Here is a 21,340-nt window from a genome sequence, read left to right as displayed (position 1 = left end):
ATAAATTACCTGTAGTATTCCAAAATAGAATCTAGATGAACGAGTTAATTTTCTCTACTTTAATTATTCTAGACAAATAATAAAATTCAAATTCATAGGGGTTTCAATCTATAACTAAAAAAAATGAACAAATAATCAAGGCAAATTAAATAGAGTTGAGAAAATGGTTTGCAAGAGTCTAGGGTTTTAGATTTTTATGCAAAATTTAAATTAATCATCCCATTATTTTTCCCAACATGCCAACAATGTATTACACGCAAATACCTTAGATTATCTCTAGATATACCTAAGTTATGCTTAATTAAATCGCATGTCTCTCTCGAGATCATAAGTATTTAATTAAACCCTTTAAGATCTTAGGTGATATAATTGCGTCATACAACTGCTAACTTACTCTCATAATTAGATTAAATATGTTTATTTATCTAGTGCACGGTTGTATATCTCTTTTTAGTTTAATACAAGCACTAAGGGCATGTCTATAGTGGCCAATCACAAACATGCAATCACAAATTTTACCTAGAAAATTTAGTGTCATTTAATTAATTTAAATGTTCAATTTTTATTATGAAACAGTCTAAATATATTAAGATATGATTCCATTAATATGAAGTACTGATAGTCAAATTACAGACATCAAAATTACATGTTTAATGTTCTTTCCAGGTTTGCTGGGTTTTGGGGACATTAAATGTTAAAATATCCAAAATTAAAAGTTAAAATATCCTCAAAGCCCATTACATCCACCTGCATTGAGAACCAAAGGGAAATTACCAGGTGGTCTTTAATTTTTAATTTGGGGTTTTAAGCTGGATGCCTAAGAAATGCAGCCTGAGCTTGGACAGAAGTTAACGGGTCGAGTGAGAGTAACCAAAAATTATGAATGGGTCGTAGTCAAGCTTTCATTGACTAAAAAGACGTTTACATAACCCTACCAAACCCATTAATTAAATGGGGTTTTATGGTCCACCTATCTGCACCTGGTACCTAATTAAATTCAGGCAACCACTTGACCCGCCCATTTGGACTGCCCTCATCCACAAAATAGTGATCTTACTTTCAGGATAAAGAAGGCTGCATACTTTATATCTCAAGAAAAATGCTTTTTAAAAAAATATATATATCTACCACGTTATCATTATATACATTAGTAGATTTAATTTGGATACATGGCACATCATCCTAATTTAAATTTGAATGTAGCCTCGTTAACACACACACACACACATATATATATATATACTAGGGGAAAAATTTTTATTTAGTATTAAGTAAAGATAGTTAATAATTATTATTTAGTATTTTGTAGCATAAGAATTGAAGTATGACAATTTTATTATGTGATATTAAATAGAAAAATCATAAATTACATATTGAGTGAAAAAAATAATATGCAACAAAATATAATTATAAAATACGATTAATCACTTTGCGTCTAATCTAATAGAATAAAAGATCTACTTATATCTACTCATGCATTTTAGGGATGTTAAATTTTGTCGTTAAGTTTGAATTTGATCTTGATTTGAGGGCAGTCTACCTCATTATCTTGTCATATAAGTGAGATTTGAAAAATTAGCATACTTGAAGAAATCATTGCTAGTGGAATTTCGGTTCTTGCAAGCCAAATTCTTGGATTTATATTGATTCCAATGACATATCATCATGAAAGCTCCACATTGACAAATCAATTAATTATGATTTATTGTATGATTTAGGACATATAGCAAAGCATCTCTTTCTCGATAGGGGTTACAATCACAAAACATCAGTTTTTGACCTAGTTGCAAAGATATACAATAACTAACACGCTAATCTAGATGAATAATTACCTCAAAAAAGTACTAAAACATCTTAACCCACTCAATTCAAGAAAAAAATTAAAAGTAATGAAGTACATACTTTAGATTTGCAGCCAAATAGTTTTAAAGTAGATAGTTAAACATATTGGCAAATCAAATGAAGTGAAAAATTGCCTAAATGGAATCATAAAAAAAGTAGCAAATGATTTGAAAATTATCGTAACTAATAGTTAAAACAACAAAAGAAGTAGATGCAATCTATTAATGAAAAAATTTATGATGACAAACTTATTCTAAACCACAAATAACAATTAATAAATGTGATCTCCTCCCTATCAAGCCAATCTAACATGGGCAATTGAATTAAAACACTAAAAAAATTATTGCACATACAACTTACAAGATTGCAAATTTCTTACAACCAAAAAAGTAGATTAGCTAAAGAAAACAAACCTATTGAGAAAGATGTTGCAAAATGGGAAAGAGTAGTAGCTAATATAGCAACATCTGAATTCAATAGACTACATGATTGTAGTGGAACAAAGTTATAGGTAAATGAAATGAATTTGGATAGATGGGGGTTACTATGGTAACGGCCAAGAAACCAAACTTGTGTCTTAACATCTATATATCATAAGTTTGCAAATAATTGTTGAGAAAGGCTTTAAGAAATTAAGAGACGTAGATGTTAATACAATTAAATGATTAAAAGGATTTTTATGTAATTTCACTAAAACACAAGCTGAATTCAATTGTACCGAATAATTAATTGAATATCGAATACTGTCACATGTTAAACTTACTCATAGCTTTAAATGTCTGAGAGGACATTTAAGTAATTATAAAAAAAAACCAAATCAGTTATAATGATTCATATTAAATATTCCAATTTCACCTCAAATACTCTCATATTTCCAAAATAGCCCCATCCTTGGGATTGAAATCTTTGCCCTAAATTCATTCTTATATAGTATAAGGATATATACATATGTTTTTTTTAGTGTAAGTAGGAGGACTCGAACCCGAGACCTTCGCTTGCACTTCTTTCCCCTGTATCACCCAACCCATCCCTCTCCCCTATACGTATGTATATATATGCATGTGTGTATATATATGTATGTATGTATGTATGTGTGTGTGCAACAATCCAACCCTTTCTTTCTTCTTTTTTTCCCTTCTTTTTCTTCTTCTGCTTCGTAATTATCATTAGGCACAAATCATACGAGTAATCAACCATGTTTTTTCTAAATCCAATTTTATTCTTGTTGATAATCGTAGTCCCCTTTTTAATCTTTATATTCTTGTCCAGAACATCCATCCTGCATATCGTGAACAATTGGTGGCGGAGTTTAGCTGACAAATTTTACGTGTACCAGTTGTACAGAGATCCAAAAACGGAAATTTAGCTATGGCCTGCATATGAATTCCCAGTGACACTTTTGATCACTCGTCGTCTTGCCACATTCAACCGCTGATGGGTCAAGAAACAACTTTTTGTTAACTCGCTGGCCTGAACAGTCTTCATATTTATGAAGAACATCCAAAATATACTTCAAAGAAGAACCAAAACGTCATCGGCTTGTGTTACTCCCAATGTATCAACTAATCTTTCATTTCTTTTTAAGGTTTGGATTCATCTTAAGTAATACTTAACTAGTTATCAGACTTCATAACTAGTCATGAATATAGTACCTAGCTGACATGCAAAACTCAGGGATTGATAGTTGCTTGCAGGTAACAGAGAAACAAAATACACAGATACAAACTCAAACTCGTACAGCTGTTTCTATTTATTTAATGGTGCATTTTTGTTCGTACAAGTGCGCCTTTGACATATTAGTACAAGGACACGTACTCAAATACAGACGGATTTTTTTATTTAACGGTGCATTTTTGTTGGTAGAAGTGCACCTTACATTACACACTAGTACAACAGTGGGAGGATGTTTGCATGCCAGCAGTACATCATCCATGCATAAACTGAAAACCACACCATAAACACTAGATAATTAAAGTACTTAAAATCGTCGATCCTCACTCCTCAGCTGATCAAGAGTAGTGCTTGATTAATTATTGTTATGATTGTACCAGATGAGGTCATAAGTGTGACCACCGCTCACTGACGGGATATTTTGTATCAATGCAAGTTTAATTCCGATTTTACACCCGTTGGACTGCAAGTATACAGGTCGCAATTGTAGTACAAGATGTATATCGGGTCGATCCCACGAGGAGCAATTCAAACAATTACTAAGCCCTTATTTTCTCTATTATTTAGACTAACAATTAATTTGAGCAGAGAAAATCTAATGCTGTAATCTACAAATCTGATATACAAATCTAGTTTAACAAATGCTGAATGCAAATAGAGAAATTTCACTTAAGGAAGATTCTAGGGATGTAGATTCCACTTATGGCATAAACAACACAAATGAATGGATTTACTTCTTGCTATTATTCTTGCTTAACCAGAGATTCATTTCCAAAGTTTCCAAGACTCATTTTCATGATGAAATGGCCTAAAGCAATATAGATTTCCCTATTTTCATGGTGAAATACTACTACTACTCTGTTTTATTTCATGAAATGCTAAGTAATCCACCTAAGTGTATCTCTATTTTCATGAACATACAACTCAAGCTCTACTCATGTGTTTCCATTGTTATTACCAATTCTCATTGAACAATAACAACTATAACCAAACTATTGGTGATCAATCAATAGCAAGTAATCACAGCTACACAAGTAGACAAGTTAATACAAGATATAACAAGTGTAAATCACATTCAATTTATACTATTTAGCCATAAGTTTCATCTACTCCCTAGATGAAGAAAGTTAGCTACTCATGTATGATTCAACAATCAGAATCACAAGTTTATTGCTGCAAAACATCATACAGTACAAGTATAAGAAAGATGAAAGAAAGCTTAGCCAACTGAAGGTGAAGCTCTCTAATTCCTGCTATGCTCTTGCACAATCTGATTACAAGTGAAAAACTCCAAAGACAAAATGCTTCTCCAAGACTCCTAACTAGAGAGAAACTTGTTACAAAATGAAAAACTAGCTACGTATGGTAATCCCCTGCTTCTCCTCTGTGTTTCTGCATAAAAGGTGGAAGAAATTCCATTCCTCTCACTTCATAATTTCCTCCACTCAGATTTTGTAAAAAGAAGTCAAAGATATGATATTTCCTTTTGTCCATACTCATTTGGTCTTTTCTTTTGTTGCAGAAGCATGTGCCACCGATTTCTGTCCCTCAAAATAGCTGGAAAGTTGTGAAAAAGGTAAAGAAAAACGGCTGTTGCACTTGCTGAGGAGAGAGACAGATCCGAGCCTCGGATCCGAGGAGTGAAAATGGATCCGAGCTCGGATCCGAGGGATCCGAGGGATTTCGTAATGGATCCGAGGTCGGATCGTCCTGACCTCGGATGCTCTCCGCCAGAAGTACAGACGAGGGTTCGGATCCATCTTGTGCACACGGATCCGAGCTCGGATCCGTGTTGACCAATTTCCAGTTTTTCACTTCTTCTCTTTTTTCTACATTTTTGCTCCTAATTTCTTGTGTACTTTGTCCTCTGGATGACCCTTACATTTCTTTGAACTTGTGCATGAATTTCATACATCAATTACCTTCACAAATTCACAAGATTAACGCATTAATTCACTCATTTATCAATTTTTTGAAACCTTAATCAATATTTAAGCAATTATCACCAAAAGAGTTCAAATATGGCTTAATCTTCTCAGAACATACCAAAAATTAATGCCAAATTCATACAAAATGTACGTTAAATATTCACTTATCAAATTCCCCCACACTTGAATCATTGCTTGTCCTCAAGCAATTTTTTTTTTTTTTTTTTTTTTTTTACAACTTACTTCAACTATTTTAATAGATAAAACAATATACGTACTTTTGTCAAATTTAATTCCTCAAAAACCTAGAAACCAATCATTATGCCATTTCTCAGATTACACTAAATACTCATAATATTTAATTAAATAAAAATAATTATGCCTTAATTTCAACAAATTCAAATCAATTCTCTCATTCTATCCTAATTTCACAAATAAGTAAATCACATAGTCAATTTTATGGCCTTCCTTATCCCAAAACTTATCAATTTAGAGGGATTTATTCACATTTCTTCTTATTTAAATAATGAAAATGTCTTTTTACGCGAAAATCAACACTTTTAGGTGAAAATTCCCGGTTACTCAACATTTCACTTATTTAAATTGCTAAGCATACTCTTAATTCCAATACCTTTTTACGCGAATGTCGACATTTGTAAATGCCAACCCCCGGTTACTCAGTATATGAATCATTGGAGTAGAAAAATAATAATATTATTCTTGTTTTTTTTTTTTATGACATATAATTTCTTTTTCCCTCTAAGTATAATTAAAGGAAGAATTTGGCCTTGTTTTTGACTATATCAATCACTTACTTATAAAATTAAGTAAAAATGATAAATCTCATTAATTTTGCAAAATTCTAAGCATAATTTTTCTTATTTAACCAAATATACTTTCTAAAATGTAAATATCCTAATTGCATAATAATTCATTCCAGGCCAAATAAGAACTAAACTTTTCCAAAATACACATAGCATTTTATCCAATGGAAGAATTAGACACTTAAAATTTTAACATTTTGGCCATTTTTATGGAAGAATTGTAATGAAATCCTCATGACTATCTCCACATATAATTCCAACATTTTTAAGCCATAAACAACTAAAATCATGCATTTCAACACACAATCACCCATAAGATAAGTAATGCCTCCCCCACACTTAAAATCTACAATGTCCTCATTGTAGAGGAAGGTAAAAGAACTGAAACTTCCCTCAAAATAGGTGGTGATGCCGTTTGAATCTTTTAATCATCACGCTCATCCATTTTCTGTCCAAAATGAGAGAACAAGGGTACCAAATACCATAAGTAGCACAAAATGATTTAAATTAAAGAAAAATAAAAGCTACAAAGTTTGTCTTAACAAAAGAAAAGAAAAATAAAGAAATAAAAGGTCTAATGCGCTAAAAAGCATCATGGCTGCTGGGAACGAGGGTCTACTGCCTCCTCGGCTCCATGAGGACCCTGTGAGGTACCAATATGGCCCTCCTCCTGATGAGGTGTCGGTGTAGGGGACCGTCGAATATGAAAATGATCCTCGATCGCACGAAGACGGCGATCATGTCGGTCGAGTCGCTCAGTCATCATCCGTTCCGTCTGGTCAATGCGCTCGACGACTCGCGTCTCCATACAGCAAATAGCATTGAGAAGCTCTTGCCACTTGGAGCGCGATTGAGGAGGTGGTCGTGGAACCGGAGGAGGAAGAGTCTGCTGTGCCTCCGTCTCTTGAGTTTCCGCTTGTGGTTCAGTGTGAGGCGGAGGCTGAGTGGAAGTCGATGCTTCTCCTGTGTCCCGGACCAAAGTAGCTCCAAAATCAGTAGAAATACCCAAGGATTTGAGTAACGAATCATTTACCTCGTCGGCCGACCTAGTTACCACAGCTCTCTGGGTTCCAATGGGAATCTTGAGCTTCTCAAAGATGAGGGATAGCAGCCGAGGAAATCCAAAACAAGTCTCGCCGGCCCTCATACGAGCTGTGGTTCGCATATAGCTGATGATAATGCTGGGTAGAGGAATACCAGTCAACTGCCTACCCACTCCATGTATCATTTTATCCAGAAAATAGAGATCGCTATTTCGGATCTCCCGTTTGCCACTCTTTTTCGGTACCACATTGAAGGCAAAAAGGTAGAAAATCAGGTGGTACCGATGCTCGAAGGAGTCGGCATATACCGTGAGTTTTTTCGAACTTCCTCGCTCACGGTATTGACCCTTTAGCCGTCCCACGGCCTCTCCCACTTCCCAAGGGTCTCGAGCTTTGAACTCCTTGGTCAATTTGACATCTTCGCCTTCATCTTTGAGTTTGGTGAATTGTCTCAATGTATCGCGATTGAGAGCCACTCTTCTTCCTCGAACCCACGAGACGATGAGGTTGCCACTGTGACTTTGTTTATTTTCTACATTGGCGTAGAATTCCCTGACCAGATTGGGATAGTAATGTTTTGGCAAATTTAGTATAGTCTCCCATCCGAGTCGCTTAAATACCGTGGAGATGTGGTAGTGTGCATCCACCTCCGGTGCCAAATGTTTTTCAACGATAATCTCTTTGTCCAAACCAGCCTCGTACCACTGTTGATTCTCGAGCGAGGTGAAACGAGTGGTATCATAGTCAGGAATTGGCTCGTCACGGCTAGTGGATGCAGTTTTCCGGCGAGATCGAGGTGGTGATTCAGGCGAAGGGGATTCTTCCTCAGGCGACTCCTCATGCACAGAAGGTGTATGTTCTTCACTTGACGATGGTGTAGGAGTACGAATACGAGCCCTCCTTGTACGAGCCATAGCACCTATAAACAAGATGAGTATTTATTAGAGACGATAGAAACTCTCTCATACATGTTAAATAAGAATTTAAGAAAATTTCGGCAGAGTTTCCCCTTGAAAAAGGGCTAAACTCCCTGCCAAAATGTACCCAAAATTAAACAAATAAACTTTCTAACAATTGTCAAATCCAATTCCCACACTCAGAAAGGATATTAGCAGTAAAGAAATCATTTCATGCATATTAAGTGCAAACAATTTTAAATTATATCCATTTGCAAGAATGAACACTCAAACACTTGAGAATATCTCCAATCCATTTCATAACACTCGTTAACACTTAAGTTAACGACATATGAGTCCCAATTAATCCAAATACTAATTATTTCAAGTAAAAGTGGTTCAATGTGCTTAACTTGATCGGGAACACACACTTTTACCCAATGGGCTATTGCTCTAGCATATCATTTTCAATTGGTATAACAGTGATTTATACCTCTCTGAACAAGTTCATATATTCACAGAAAGCAAAATTCACAAGTTTAAACCACTAACATGCTCAAGCCCAAAAATTGAGAAGGAAATCTCAAAACTATCACCAAATCCATAATTCTCACACAAATAAGCATGAAAATAATTATAGCAACTGATTTGAGCACAATGTATCACAATTATATCACGAATTTGCAACAATTAAGCTATTAGCAAAATATATTGAAAAACTAAAAATATACAAAAATGAGAGATATAAAATGTCACAGAAATTCGAAATGTGTTACCTCAAATAGATGGAGTGATGATGGAGGATGATAATGATGCAAAAATGGAGAACAACCAAGCCCAAACGCGACCTCAAATTGCAAGATTTCAATTCGGCCCTAATTTGCGTTTTGAAGATCAAAACCCCTCAATTTGATGTTTTTGATTTCAAATTGTTAAGGGTTAATGCTCAGAAGAGGTTAGTGAAGGTTTTTGTTGTGAAAAATTGGGAATGTTATGGATGAAATGGAAGATTGGAGGAAAGGGAATAGGGTTTCGAAGAGAGAAAAAAAAGGGAAATCTGGAAAAATGAGGAACCGAGGCCTCGTTTCCTTTCTTATCGTGAAAGGATCCGAGGTCGGATCCTTTCTGGAAGGGCTCGGATCCGATAGGGCTCGGATCAGCCCCAACAGAAACACAGACGAGCCCTCGGATCTGTCTGGGTTGGAATGGATCCGAGCTCGGATCTATGGATCCGCGGTCGGATCTGTCTGGGCTTTTAGGATCCGAGCTCGGATCCTTGTGTCTCTGCAACAAATTGCAGAAACTGCAATTTTTTTCAAACTTTTTCTCCCTTTTTCGGCCAATTCCAAATTACACATTGGACATCCCTTTTCTCAATTCCAACGTCCCATGCACATGTAATATACCATAAACATAATATCCAACCTCTCAAAACACAACAAACACATCTACATTGAAAATCGAGGGGTGAGGTTCTTTGATCATTTTTGCATTTTTACACTAAAATGGCATTTTTGAGCATTAAATGTATATCAAATGAGTCCATGAGCCTTTATAACCATGATATCACCAAAACTCACTTAAATATACTTGAAATGCACAATGTATGTATATGCATGGGAATTTTGAGCACTTAAAACACAATTTGATAAGAAAAACTCCCTTTTACACATATTCTTCAAGTGCACCTCCGAGATGGATGATAAAACTCCCGTACCTCCTACAAACAAGTGAAATACATCTAATTAGTCAATTAAATCACGCCAAAATGTAAGAAACACCTAAAAACACACAAATACACTATTATTATTGGGTTGCCTCCCAACAAGCGCTTTTGTTTATAGTCGTTGGCTCGACAATCCTATAACTTCTTTAATTCTCCTTTGCATTTCCTAAGGAGTAAATTACCCCTTTAGGAACTTTTTCTCCTGCCAAATAGAGCTTCAATCTTTGGCCATTTACTTTGAATGGAGCACCATTTTCTCCTTTTATTTCCACTGCTCCATAAGGAAACATGCGAACCACTTCAAATGGACCGGACCATCGAGACTTAAGCTTTCCAGGAAATAATTTAAGCCTTGAGTTAAACATCAAAACCTTTTGCCCTTCTTCAAAATGCTTAGGGAGGATATGTTTATCATGCCAAAATTTCACTTTTTCTTTGTAAATCTTGACATTCTCATACGAAGTCAACCTCAATTCCTCCAATTCGCTTAACTCAAGCATTCTCTTTTCACCTGCAGATTTAAAATCAAAGTTAATTGCTTTAACAGCCCAATAAGCTCTATGTTCTATTTCCACAGGTAAATGACATGCTTTCCCATAAACAAGCTTATATGGAGACATTCCCAACGGCGTTTTAAATGCCGTTCTATACGCCCATAAAGCATCTTCAAGCTTGTTTGACCAATCCTTTCTTGATCGGTTTACTGTTTTTTCCAAAATGATTTTAATTTCCCGGTTGGCCAACTCCGCTTGTCCATTAGCTTGAGGATGATAGGGGAGTGACTTTTTATGCCTGCACCCATATTTAAACAACAAAGTGTCAATAGCTTTATTACAAAAATGCTTACCTTCGTCGCTTATTATTGCCTTTGGGACTCCAAACCTACAAAATATGTTCCGTTTCAGGAACTTAAGCACAACTTTAGCCTCATTAGTTTGTGAAGGAATGGCCTCCACCCATTTAGAGACATAATCAACTGCTAAAAGGATGTACTTGTTATTATATGAGCTAGGAAATGGTCCCATAAAATCAATGCCCCAAACATCAAATAACTCAACTTCCAAATATGTAGTCAAAGGCATTTCATTCCTTCTTGAGATATTACCGGTTCTTTGGCATTGATCACAACTTTTCACCCAATTTCTAGTATCTTGGTGCATAGTAGGCCAATAAAATCCAGATTGCCATATCTTTGCTACAGTCTTAGTAGTACTAAAATGACCTCCCGTTTCAAGAGTATGACAATGCATTAAAATGCTATGTACCTCCTCCTCCGGAACACATCTTCTAATTATTCCATCTGCACAATGTTTGTAAAAGAATGGTTCCTCCCAAAAGTAATGTTTAGCATCATTTAAGAATTTTTTTCTTTGATGAGAATTCAAATCATTAGGTATCACTCCACTAGCTATAAAGTTAACTAGATCAGCATACCATGGTGACTTATAAATTGCCATTAAAAACTCATCTGGAAATTCTTCTTTAATGGACAAATGGTCATCTTGCTGCATGTTCTCCAGTCTAGAAAGATGATCTGCAACTAAATTCTCGGATCCTTTTTTATCTTTGATCTCCAAGTCAAATTCCTGCAACAATAAAATCCATCGAATTAATCGCGGTTTTGCATCTTTCTTATTTAACAAATACTTGAGTGCTGCATGATCAGTATAAACGATAACTTTAGATCCTACTAAGTATGATCTAAATTTATCCAATGCAAAAATCACTGCTAGCAACTCCTTCTCTGTTGTTGCATAGTTAACTTGAGCTTCATTTAACATTTTACTTGCATAATAAATGACATGAAGTCGCTTATTATGTTTTTGCCCAAGAACAGCCCCAACTGCAAAATCACTTGCGTCACACATTAATTCGAATGGCAAGCTCCAATCCGGTGATGCTATGATAGGTGCGGAGACAAGTTGCTTCTTTAACCTATTAAAAGCAAGTAAACACTCATCAGTAAATTGAAAAGGAACATCTTTTGCAAGTAATTCACATAAAGGTTTAGCAATCTTGGAAAAATCCTTAATAAACCGCCGATAGAATCCCACATGTCCAAGAAAGCTACGAATGCCTTTCACATTGGTTGGTGGAGGCATTCTCTCAATAACCTCTATTTTGGCTTGATCAACCTCAATACCTTCTGAGGAAATTTTGTGGCCTAACACAATACCTTCACAAACCATGAAGTGACATTTTTCCCAATTGAGTACAAGGTTTGTTTCTTCACATCTCTGCAAAATTAGATCTAAATTGTTAAGACAATCATCATAAGTAGATCCAAATACAGAAAAATCATCCATGAAGATTTCCATAATTTTCTCATTAAAATCAGAGAAAATTGCCATCATGCATCGTTGGAAAGTGGCCGGTGCATTGCACAATCCAAAAGGCATCCTTCGAAATGCAAAAGTACCGTAAGGACAAGTGAATGTAGTTTTCTCTTGATCTTCTGGTGCAATGACTATTTGATTGTATCCTGAAAAACCATCCAAGAAACAATAAAATTCATATCCGGCCAATCTTTCTACCATTTGATCAAGAAAAGGAAGAGGGAAATGATCCTTCCTAGTAGCTGCATTCAATTTTCTGTAATCAATACAGACTCGCCAACCAACCACAACTCTAGAGGGAATCATTTCATCATTTTTACCATGTACTATGGTTATCCCCCCTTTCTTTGGTACTACATGGATAGGAGAAATCCACACACTGTCAGAAATTGGAAAAATTATACCTGCATCCAACCATTTAAGGATTTCTACTCTTACCACTTCTTTCATGTTTGGATTTAACCTTCTTTGAGTCTCAACCACTGGTTTAGAATTTTCTTCCAATAAAATCCTGTGCATACAAATAGTTGGACTAATTCCTTTGATATCAGAAATTGTCCATCCTATAGCCTTTAAATGCTTCCTCAAAACACGTAAGAGCTTGTCTAATTGTTCCTCATTTAATGCTGAATTTACAATCACAGGCAGTGTCTCTTTTTCTCCAAGAAATGCATATTTGAGGTGCTTAGGCAGCGGCTTAAGCTCAAGCTGCGGTGCTTTCTCACATGATGGTGGAGGTAGCCCTTTGCTCAGTCCTAACGCCTCGTATGCATTTCTCCTTTTATAAGGAATTTGTGCCTGCAAAAATTCAGTCATTTCTTCAATCTGTTCCTCTTGTATACCTATACCATTAAGACAAAGTTCAAGAGAATCATTATCAAGATTTACTTGACTCATTTCTAATGCCAATTCATCACATATGTCAACCGAATAAACATGGTCGGTAAAAGAGGGATATTTCTCTACTTTACTCAAATCAAATTCCACTTCCTCTTCACCGATTTGAAACTTAAACTTACCTCGTTTGACGTCTATTATTGTACCTGCAGTGGCCAGAAATGGTCTACCAAGTATAATAGGTACATTTACATCTTCCTCCATATCTAAAACAACAAAATCGACAGGAATAATAAATTTCTGCACTTTAATGAGCACATTTTCCAATATGCCCATTGGATGTCTAATAGACCTGTCAGCCAATTGCAAGGAAATGTTAGTACGCTTCAACTCTTTCAACCCCAATTGCCTAGCCACAGTTAAAGGGATCAATGACACACTTGCACCAAGGTCACAAAGTGCTTTAGAAAATTCTACATTACCGATAGTGCAAGGAACTGTAAAACTCCCTGGATCTTTCAATTTGGGTGGCAATTTGTTTTGTATGATTGCACTACATTCTTCTGTTAATGCAATTGTCTCACTGTCTACCAACTTCCTTTTCCTGGTCATTATCTCCTTGAGAAACTTCGCGTACGAAGGAATCTGCAAAATAGCATCCACAAAAGGAATGTTAATATGTAATTGTTTAAAAATGTTGACAAATTTCTCAAATTCTTTGTCATTTCTTGAAGGCTTCAATCTTTGAGGGAATGGCACCGGTGGAGGAATTGGTGTTGCATCTTCCATTTGCAGTTCATTTTCCTCTATCTTTTCTTTCCCTTTTTCTTCCTTGCTTCCCTCTTTTAACTCACTCAATTTCTTATTCTCTCTTTTTTCAAACTCTCTTCCACTTCCAACTACTGGCGGCTCAACTAATTCCTTACCACTACGGAGGGTTATGGCCTTCACATGCTCCCTTGGGTTCACTTCAGTTTTGCTAGGTAAATCCCCTTGGTTGCGATTATTAACCGCATTGGCAATTTGGCCTAATTGGACCTCAACATTCCTGTACATATTGGTGAGTTGGTCCATTCTTCCCTCAATTCTTTCAAACCGTTGAGTAGTGGCACTAGCTAACTTTTCAATTTTATCATTTGATGCATTAGCTAGCTTTTCGATTGCCAATTCCCAAGCTGGTTTGGACTCATGCAGTGTTTGCTTTTGTTGAAAACCTGGTGGATTAACTGGTCTTTGTTGGTTCCCTTGATCTTTCCATCCAAAATTCGGGTGATTACGCCATCCTGGATTATAAGTATTGGAGTATGGATTGTTTTGGGGTGGACGGTTGTAATTGTTGAGATATTGAACCTGTTCACTGCTAGAACACATAAAATCATCATGATCTCCGCCGCAAATGGTACAACTTGCAACAACTACTCCTTGATTAGAACTAGAACCAACTTGCCTATTAAGCATCTTAACCACATTATCCATTTTTGCACTTAACATATTCAAGGTATCTACTTCAAGCATACCTGCGGTTCTCCTTGAATTACCTCGTTCGTTTGCCCATTGGTAGTTGTTAGCAGCCATTTCTTCGATCAATTGCTGAGCTTCCTCAGCTGTCTTTCCCATTAAAGCTCCTCCCGCTGCTGCATCTACATGTGTCTTTGTTGGATAGGTGAGACCATTGTAAAATGTTTGGACTACTAGCCAATCGGGTAGACCATGATGAGGGCATCTTCTTTGCAATTCCCGATAACGCTCCCAAGCTTCATACAATGTCTCTCCTTCCTGTTGAGAGAAACTTGTTATATCCATTCTCAATTTAGCAGTTTTTCCAGGTGGAAAGAATTTATTAAGAAAAGCCTTAGCTAATTCATCCCAAGTAGTAAAAGTATTTGGAGGATGAGATTGTAGCCAAACCTTAGCCTTGTCCCTTAGTGAAAATGGAAACAATCGAAGTTTAATCGCATCTTCACTAACACCATTAAACTTAATTGTATCACAAATTTCAAGAAATGTTGACAAGTGAGAATTTGGATCCTCAGTAGCATTACCTCCATATTGAGATTGTTGTACCATTTGAATCAGTGATGGTTTTATCTCAAAGTTATTAGCGTTTACCGTTGGTCTTACAATGCTAGTTTGAGATCCTTGTGCTCCCGGTAAAGCAAAATCTCGCAGAATTCTCCTATTTGATTCATTTTCTGCCATTTCTTCCTCAAATTGTAATTCTATCAAAATATCTTCTATTGGCTGCCAAACCTCTTGTTCCTCTTGATGTGATGTATTCCTCCTTTGTCTGCGTAATGTTCTTTCAATTTCCGGATCGAAATGTACAACTCCTCGATTTGATCGGTGCATACACTACAAACAAAAACAAGAGAAAATTTTTATACTTTTAATTCAACAACTTGAATAAAGATAATGAAATTTATCTAAATTAATAGAGATGATGAGGCCCTAATATTGCCGCTCCCCGGCAACGGCGCCAAAAACTTGACGGGATATTTTGTATCAATGCAAGTTTAATTCCGATTTTACACCCGTTGGACTGCAAGTATACAGGTCGCAATTGTAGTACAAGATGTATATCGGGTCGATCCCACGAGGAGCAATTCAAACAATTACTAAGCCCTTATTTTCTCTATTATTTAGACTAACAATTAATTTGAGCAGAGAAAATCTAATGCTGTAATCTACAAATCTGATATACAAATCTAGTTTAACAAATGCTGAATGCAAATAGAGAAATTTCACTTAAGGAAGATTCTAGGGATGTAGATTCCACTTATGGCATAAACAACACAAATGAATGGATTTACTTCTTGCTATTATTCTTGCTTAACCAGAGATTCATTTCCAAAGTTTCCAAGACTCATTTTCATGATGAAATGGCCTAAAGCAATATAGATTTCCCTATTTTCATGGTGAAATACTACTACTACTCTGTTTTATTTCATGAAATGCTAAGTAATCCACCTAAGTGTATCTCTATTTTCATGAACATACAACTCAAGCTCTACTCATGTGTTTCCATTGTTATTACCAATTCTCATTGAACAATAACAACTATAACCAAACTATTGGTGATCAATCAATAGCAAGTAATCACAGCTACACAAGTAGACAAGTTAATACAAGATATAACAAGTGTAAATCACATTCAATTTATACTATTTAGCCATAAGTTTCATCTACTCCCTAGATGAAGAAAGTTAGCTACTCATGTATGATTCAACAATCAGAATCACAAGTTTATTGCTGCAAAACATCATACAGTACAAGTATAAGAAAGATGAAAGAAAGCTTAGCCAACTGAAGGTGAAGCTCTCTAATTCCTGCTATGCTCTTGCACAATCTGATTACAAGTGAAAAACTCCAAAGACAAAATGCTTCTCCAAGACTCCTAACTAGAGAGAAACTTGTTACAAAATGAAAAACTAGCTACGTATGGTCATCCCCTGCTTCTCCTCTGTGTTTCTGCATAAAAGGTGGAAGAAATTCCATTCCTCTCACTTCATAATTTCCTCCACTCAGATTTTGTAAAAAGAAGTCAAAGATATGATATTTCCTTTTGTCCATACTCATTTGGTCTTTTCTTTTGTTGCAGAAGCATGTGCCACCGATTTCTGTCCCTCAAAATAGCTGGAAAGTTGTGAAAAAGGTAAAGAAAAACGGCTGTTGCACTTGCTGAGGAGAGAGACAGATCCGAGCCTCGGATCCGAGGAGTGAAAATGGATCCGAGCTCGGATCTTCAGGATCCGAGGGATTTCGTAATGGATCCGAGGTCGGATCGTCCTGACCTCGGATGCTCTCCGCCAGAAGTACAGACGAGGGTTCGGATCCATCTTGTGCACACGGATCCGAGCTCGGATCCGTGTTGACCAATTTCCAGTTTTTCACTTCTTCTCTTTTTTCTACATTTTTGCTCCTAATTTCTTGTGTACTTTGTCCTCTGGATGACCCTTACATTTCTTTGAACTTGTGCATGAATTTCATACATCAATTACCTTCACAAATTCACAAGATTAACGCATTAATTCACTCATTTATCAATTTTTTGAAACCTTAATCAATATTTAAGCAATTATCACCAAAAGAGTTCAAATATGGCTTAATCTTCTCAGAACATACCAAAAATTAATGCCAAATTCATACAAAATGTACGTTAAATATTCACTTATCACCGCTCTCCAGTATATCAGCAACCAACGCTACGTCGCAATATGTGCCCTTATCATCCTGAGCTTTAATGGCAAGCATGTAGTAAGTGGCACCAGAAATGCTCCACCAGAAGCCGAATTCCACATTGATGAAAACCAGATCGGTCCCGGCCTGCTTATTGTACGTTACAACTGCAAATTGTGCAATCTCAATCACCTTATCGTCTTTCGGTTTGACGGTTGACGCCACAGGAATAATAGGTTCGTCTTTCTGCAAACCCCAAACATTTTTCAGTAAGAAAACCCAACACAATTGAGTTCCCAAAATCAGTTAGAGTCCTTTCAAACAAAGGAGCAACCAGAAAACTAAATCCAACCAATCAATTCATAAGAAACGACATTGCTCGGAAGAAGCTTATTTATCAAACAATTCAAGAGACCGCAGCATGTAGACAACTAGAAACATAAAATATTGCTAATCAAGTCGACTCAAGAATGTTGAAATTACTTTAATTTGCAACTCCTCATACTTTTTCAAACGTTTCTATACGAGTTGTTTATAAGTTGACTCCGAAAACCATGCACACACAAACTTGAAAAACAAAGAAATCCAGTCTAGCAAGGCATACAGTCACTATTCACCTGTCCACTGCCAGTACCAGATTTGGCTGCAGCCATATTCTTCTTAAAGGACTAGCTAGCTAACTAATAAGAATGGAAATAGATATTTGTAACTGGTGACTGTCGAAAACTTGGTAGCAGAGAACCAGACTCCTTGTATTTATAGGCCTAAGAATGTGATACTCTACACCATAAATTAATTTGTGGTAATGCCGGACCTAATTACCAAAATCATGGTCCACCAGCATGGAACACGTTTTTACACGTCCTTGATGAGGTCAGTGTGAAAATATACACCAACTAGCCTAATTATTATAGCTCGGCCTATAATTTTATGTCATTATTTTATCATCATTCAAACTTTTGGCGGGCTTGATACCACTCTGTAGGGTTGGTCCAGTGGCTAAGAGCTATCAGGTTTATAGTTTGAATCATGAAGTTGACAGTTGGGGATGGGATGGAGGGTTGAAATAAAAAAAAAAACTTTCAGCTTGAATATGCTAATTTCAGTCATGTAATAACTTATGCATTTTGTATTTGATTTGATGTATTACTTAATGAGTTGATGTAAAAGAAGATGACTAACAATTACACCAAAAGAGCAAGTCATTTTCTTAATTGGTTATTAAATTTTTAAATGGAAATTCCATTGGTTTGTAATCATTTTTACACAATAAAAGCAAGAGAAAGTCAAGAAGTTGTGTTTCAATGCCAAATTGCAAAACTTTGTTGACAACAATCAAAAAATGTATTAAACCGAATGAAATAAAGCAGCTTTCTCATTTTGGAAATACGACAATCTATTGTGAAGATAATGTAGATTCGAATGTTCAAAAACAGCCATTATGCATGCCAATTAACAAAACTACGCTACTCATTCTATAAGAACCATGCCAGAAGTATAAAAAGTGTTCGTTTCTGATATAAGCTCAAGTTGTGGATATTTTTGTAGGTGCGTTATATTGTTTTTGAGTCAATTTGTGAAGTTAAATGGTGCAAGTTGCTTATTTTAGTCTTTGATTTGCACCTTAAGTTGATAGATGAATTAACTATGATTTTGTCATTTTACTCGCAAAATCTCTTTGTTTTGTAGGGTAAAATGAACAAGATCAATTGGAAGTGAAATGGTGGACTAACAAAGCGATGATTAGAAGCTTGAGAAATTACAGCAGTAGTTAAAAGATGTGGTGCAACTCAAGAACTTGAAAGGATGAAAGAAGGAAAGAATCTAAAACTAGGGTTTATGTTGTAATCTAGGAATCTGCATATAGGGTTATGCGTAATTTATTGAAGATTGAGCTATTTGAGTGCGTACGAATAGGAAATTATTTGGAATAATATTTTGAAATAACATCGTAACACTCTTTGTGATATGATAGATATGAGATTAAAAAGGTGGCTAGAAAGATAAAAAGATAATTAGAAAACGTATTTATGATGCAATTAATTTTTTTTATTTTTTTATTGTTGCAAATAACTTCATATCCAAACAAAGATGTTTTCCTGACCCTTGTGTCTTTTTTATTTGTCTATGCTTTTAGTAACTCGGCATATATATACTCTCCTTGTTAGAGTTCTTCTTCTGGTAAATCTTGCAATAGGACTTCAGTAATTTATTTTCTTCAAAGAGGGAATCTTTAGTTCACTAATTTAGGAATTTATAATTTTTTACTTCTTTAAATTTTTATAGTAAACTCATAATAAGTAATAACAACATTTATAATGTTCAAAATAAGGAGGATAAGCAAAGATTTTAAAATATTCTTTATCGTTTTATTGATAGACTTAAGCTAAACTCAAAATCATATATTTATAAAACCTCTACAGGCTTAGCTGCAGTGATATTACATCGAGTTTAGAAGGTAACTATAAGGACTTTTGGGGCTTTTCACCAACCGTGTTGGGGACATTTAGGAACTTTTTGGAATTGTGTTGGCCAAAATTTATATTGAGAAAGCAAAATCATATACAGACTATGAATGAGGATGCAAGCTGAGGAGAGCTTTTATAAGGATAAATCGAGAGTCAAATGGTTGGAAGAGGGTGATGCCAACACGGCATTTTGATCAATGAATTCCTGTAAACACATAGGATCGATTGTAGTAATAAATTACCTATAGTATTCCAAAATAGAATCTATACGGACGAGTTAATTTTCTCTACTTTAATTATTCTAGACAAATAATAAAATTCAAATTCATAGGGGTTTCAATCTATAACTAAAAAAAATGAACAAATAATCAAGGCAAATTAAATAGAGTTGAGAAAATGGTTGGCAAGAGTCTAGGGTTTTAGATTTTTATACAAAATTTAAATTAATCATCCCATTATTTTTCTCAACATGCCAACAATGTATTACACGCAAATACCTTAGATTATCTCTGGATATATCTAAGTTATGCTTAATGAACAGAGTCATAAAATAGGGTATCAAGTTGGCTAGATATATGGTGACATCACTCTAGGTTTTCTCTCTGGGTAAGTCCGTGCGCTTTGGTTGGCTGCCGTGCGTGCCGCCATGGCGGACACCGCTACCCTTCAGCCTCTTGCTGAAGGGAAGCTTCCAGATTCCTTCCCTTCTTTCCAAGCAAAATCTTTTTCTTCGCTCTTTTCGTCTAGGGAGCCTTCTTGCGTGAACGTGCGAGCAGACAAGACTACGAGGAGAGGGGAGCCTGCTGTAGTTTTCTCCTCGGCTGACATGGCTAGGGCTGCAGCGCCTTTTACCCTTGCTCTAATAGGGAAGTTCTCCAGGGGTAGGCCGGCCATGGAGGACATCCGAAAATTTTTTAACACGCTGGACTTGACGGCGGTTTCGGTAGGTTTGTTGGATCCTCGTCATATCATCATTCGCCTCCAAACTGAACGGGACTTTCACAGAATCTGGGGGCGGCACATCTGGTATATATTGGGTTATCCGATGCGGGTCTTCAAATGGACACCCTCTTTCCATGTCGATAAGGAGCCTTCGATTGTTCCTGTTTGGTTCTCCCTTCCCAAACTCCCGATACATTTGTTCAATAAGGAATGCCTTTTCCATATTGTTTCACCCCTGGGTCGGCCACTCTTCATGGATGCAGCAACGAGCTCTCTATCCCGTCCGAGCGTGGCCAGAGTATGTGTGGAGGTTGACTTGGTGAAATCACTGCCACGGAGAGTATGGGTAGGTTTTGGGCAGGGGGAGAGTGATGGTTTCTGGCAGGCCCTTGAGCCTGAGGGGATGCCGCAGTACTGTGGGTATTGTTTTCGACAGGGGCATAGCGAACACGAATGTAGAGTAAAGCACCCCGAGTTCCGCGAGGTGCCGCCAGCGGCAAAGGTTTCTGAAGTTTCCACAGGTGCGTGGCATGAGAGGAGGCCACGGCTGGAATTTCGTCCAAAGGTTACCCAGGAGGTTCCGCAAGATTCTGTGAAGGCAATGCCTTTGGAGGGGCCGGGGATAGCGGAGGAGCAGAAGGGGAAGGGGGG

The 21,340-nt window shown here is 36.4% G+C and overlaps 1 protein-coding gene and 1 non-coding gene across 2 annotated transcripts; one reads left to right on the top strand and one right to left on the bottom strand.

Moving 5' to 3' along the window:
• Positions 1–14,808: 14,808 nt before the first annotated feature.
• On the top strand, positions 14,809–14,915 carry LOC113738302 (small nucleolar RNA R71). The gene has a single exon (XR_003460088.1). It is a non-coding gene; the product is annotated as a small nucleolar RNA R71 (small nucleolar RNA).
• A 2,352-nt stretch (positions 14,916–17,267) lies between these two features.
• Positions 17,268–17,986, bottom strand: LOC140038352 (uncharacterized). Its single transcript, XM_072083685.1, has 2 exons — positions 17,897–17,986; positions 17,268–17,525 (listed from the first exon to the last, which is right to left on the bottom strand). Exons 1-2 carry the CDS (start codon positions 17,930–17,932, stop codon positions 17,268–17,270), a joined length of 294 nt encoding a protein of 97 aa, XP_071939786.1. The 5' UTR covers positions 17,933–17,986.
• Positions 17,987–21,340: the final 3,354 nt, after the last annotated feature.

This window comes from Coffea arabica, chromosome 3e, assembly GCF_036785885.1.
Source record: "Coffea arabica cultivar ET-39 chromosome 3e, Coffea Arabica ET-39 HiFi, whole genome shotgun sequence".
NCBI classification, from domain to species: domain Eukaryota; kingdom Viridiplantae; phylum Streptophyta; class Magnoliopsida; order Gentianales; family Rubiaceae; genus Coffea; species Coffea arabica.
The sequence above is the reverse complement of the archived record's forward strand: the minus strand, read 5'-3'. Positions and strand labels throughout refer to the sequence as shown.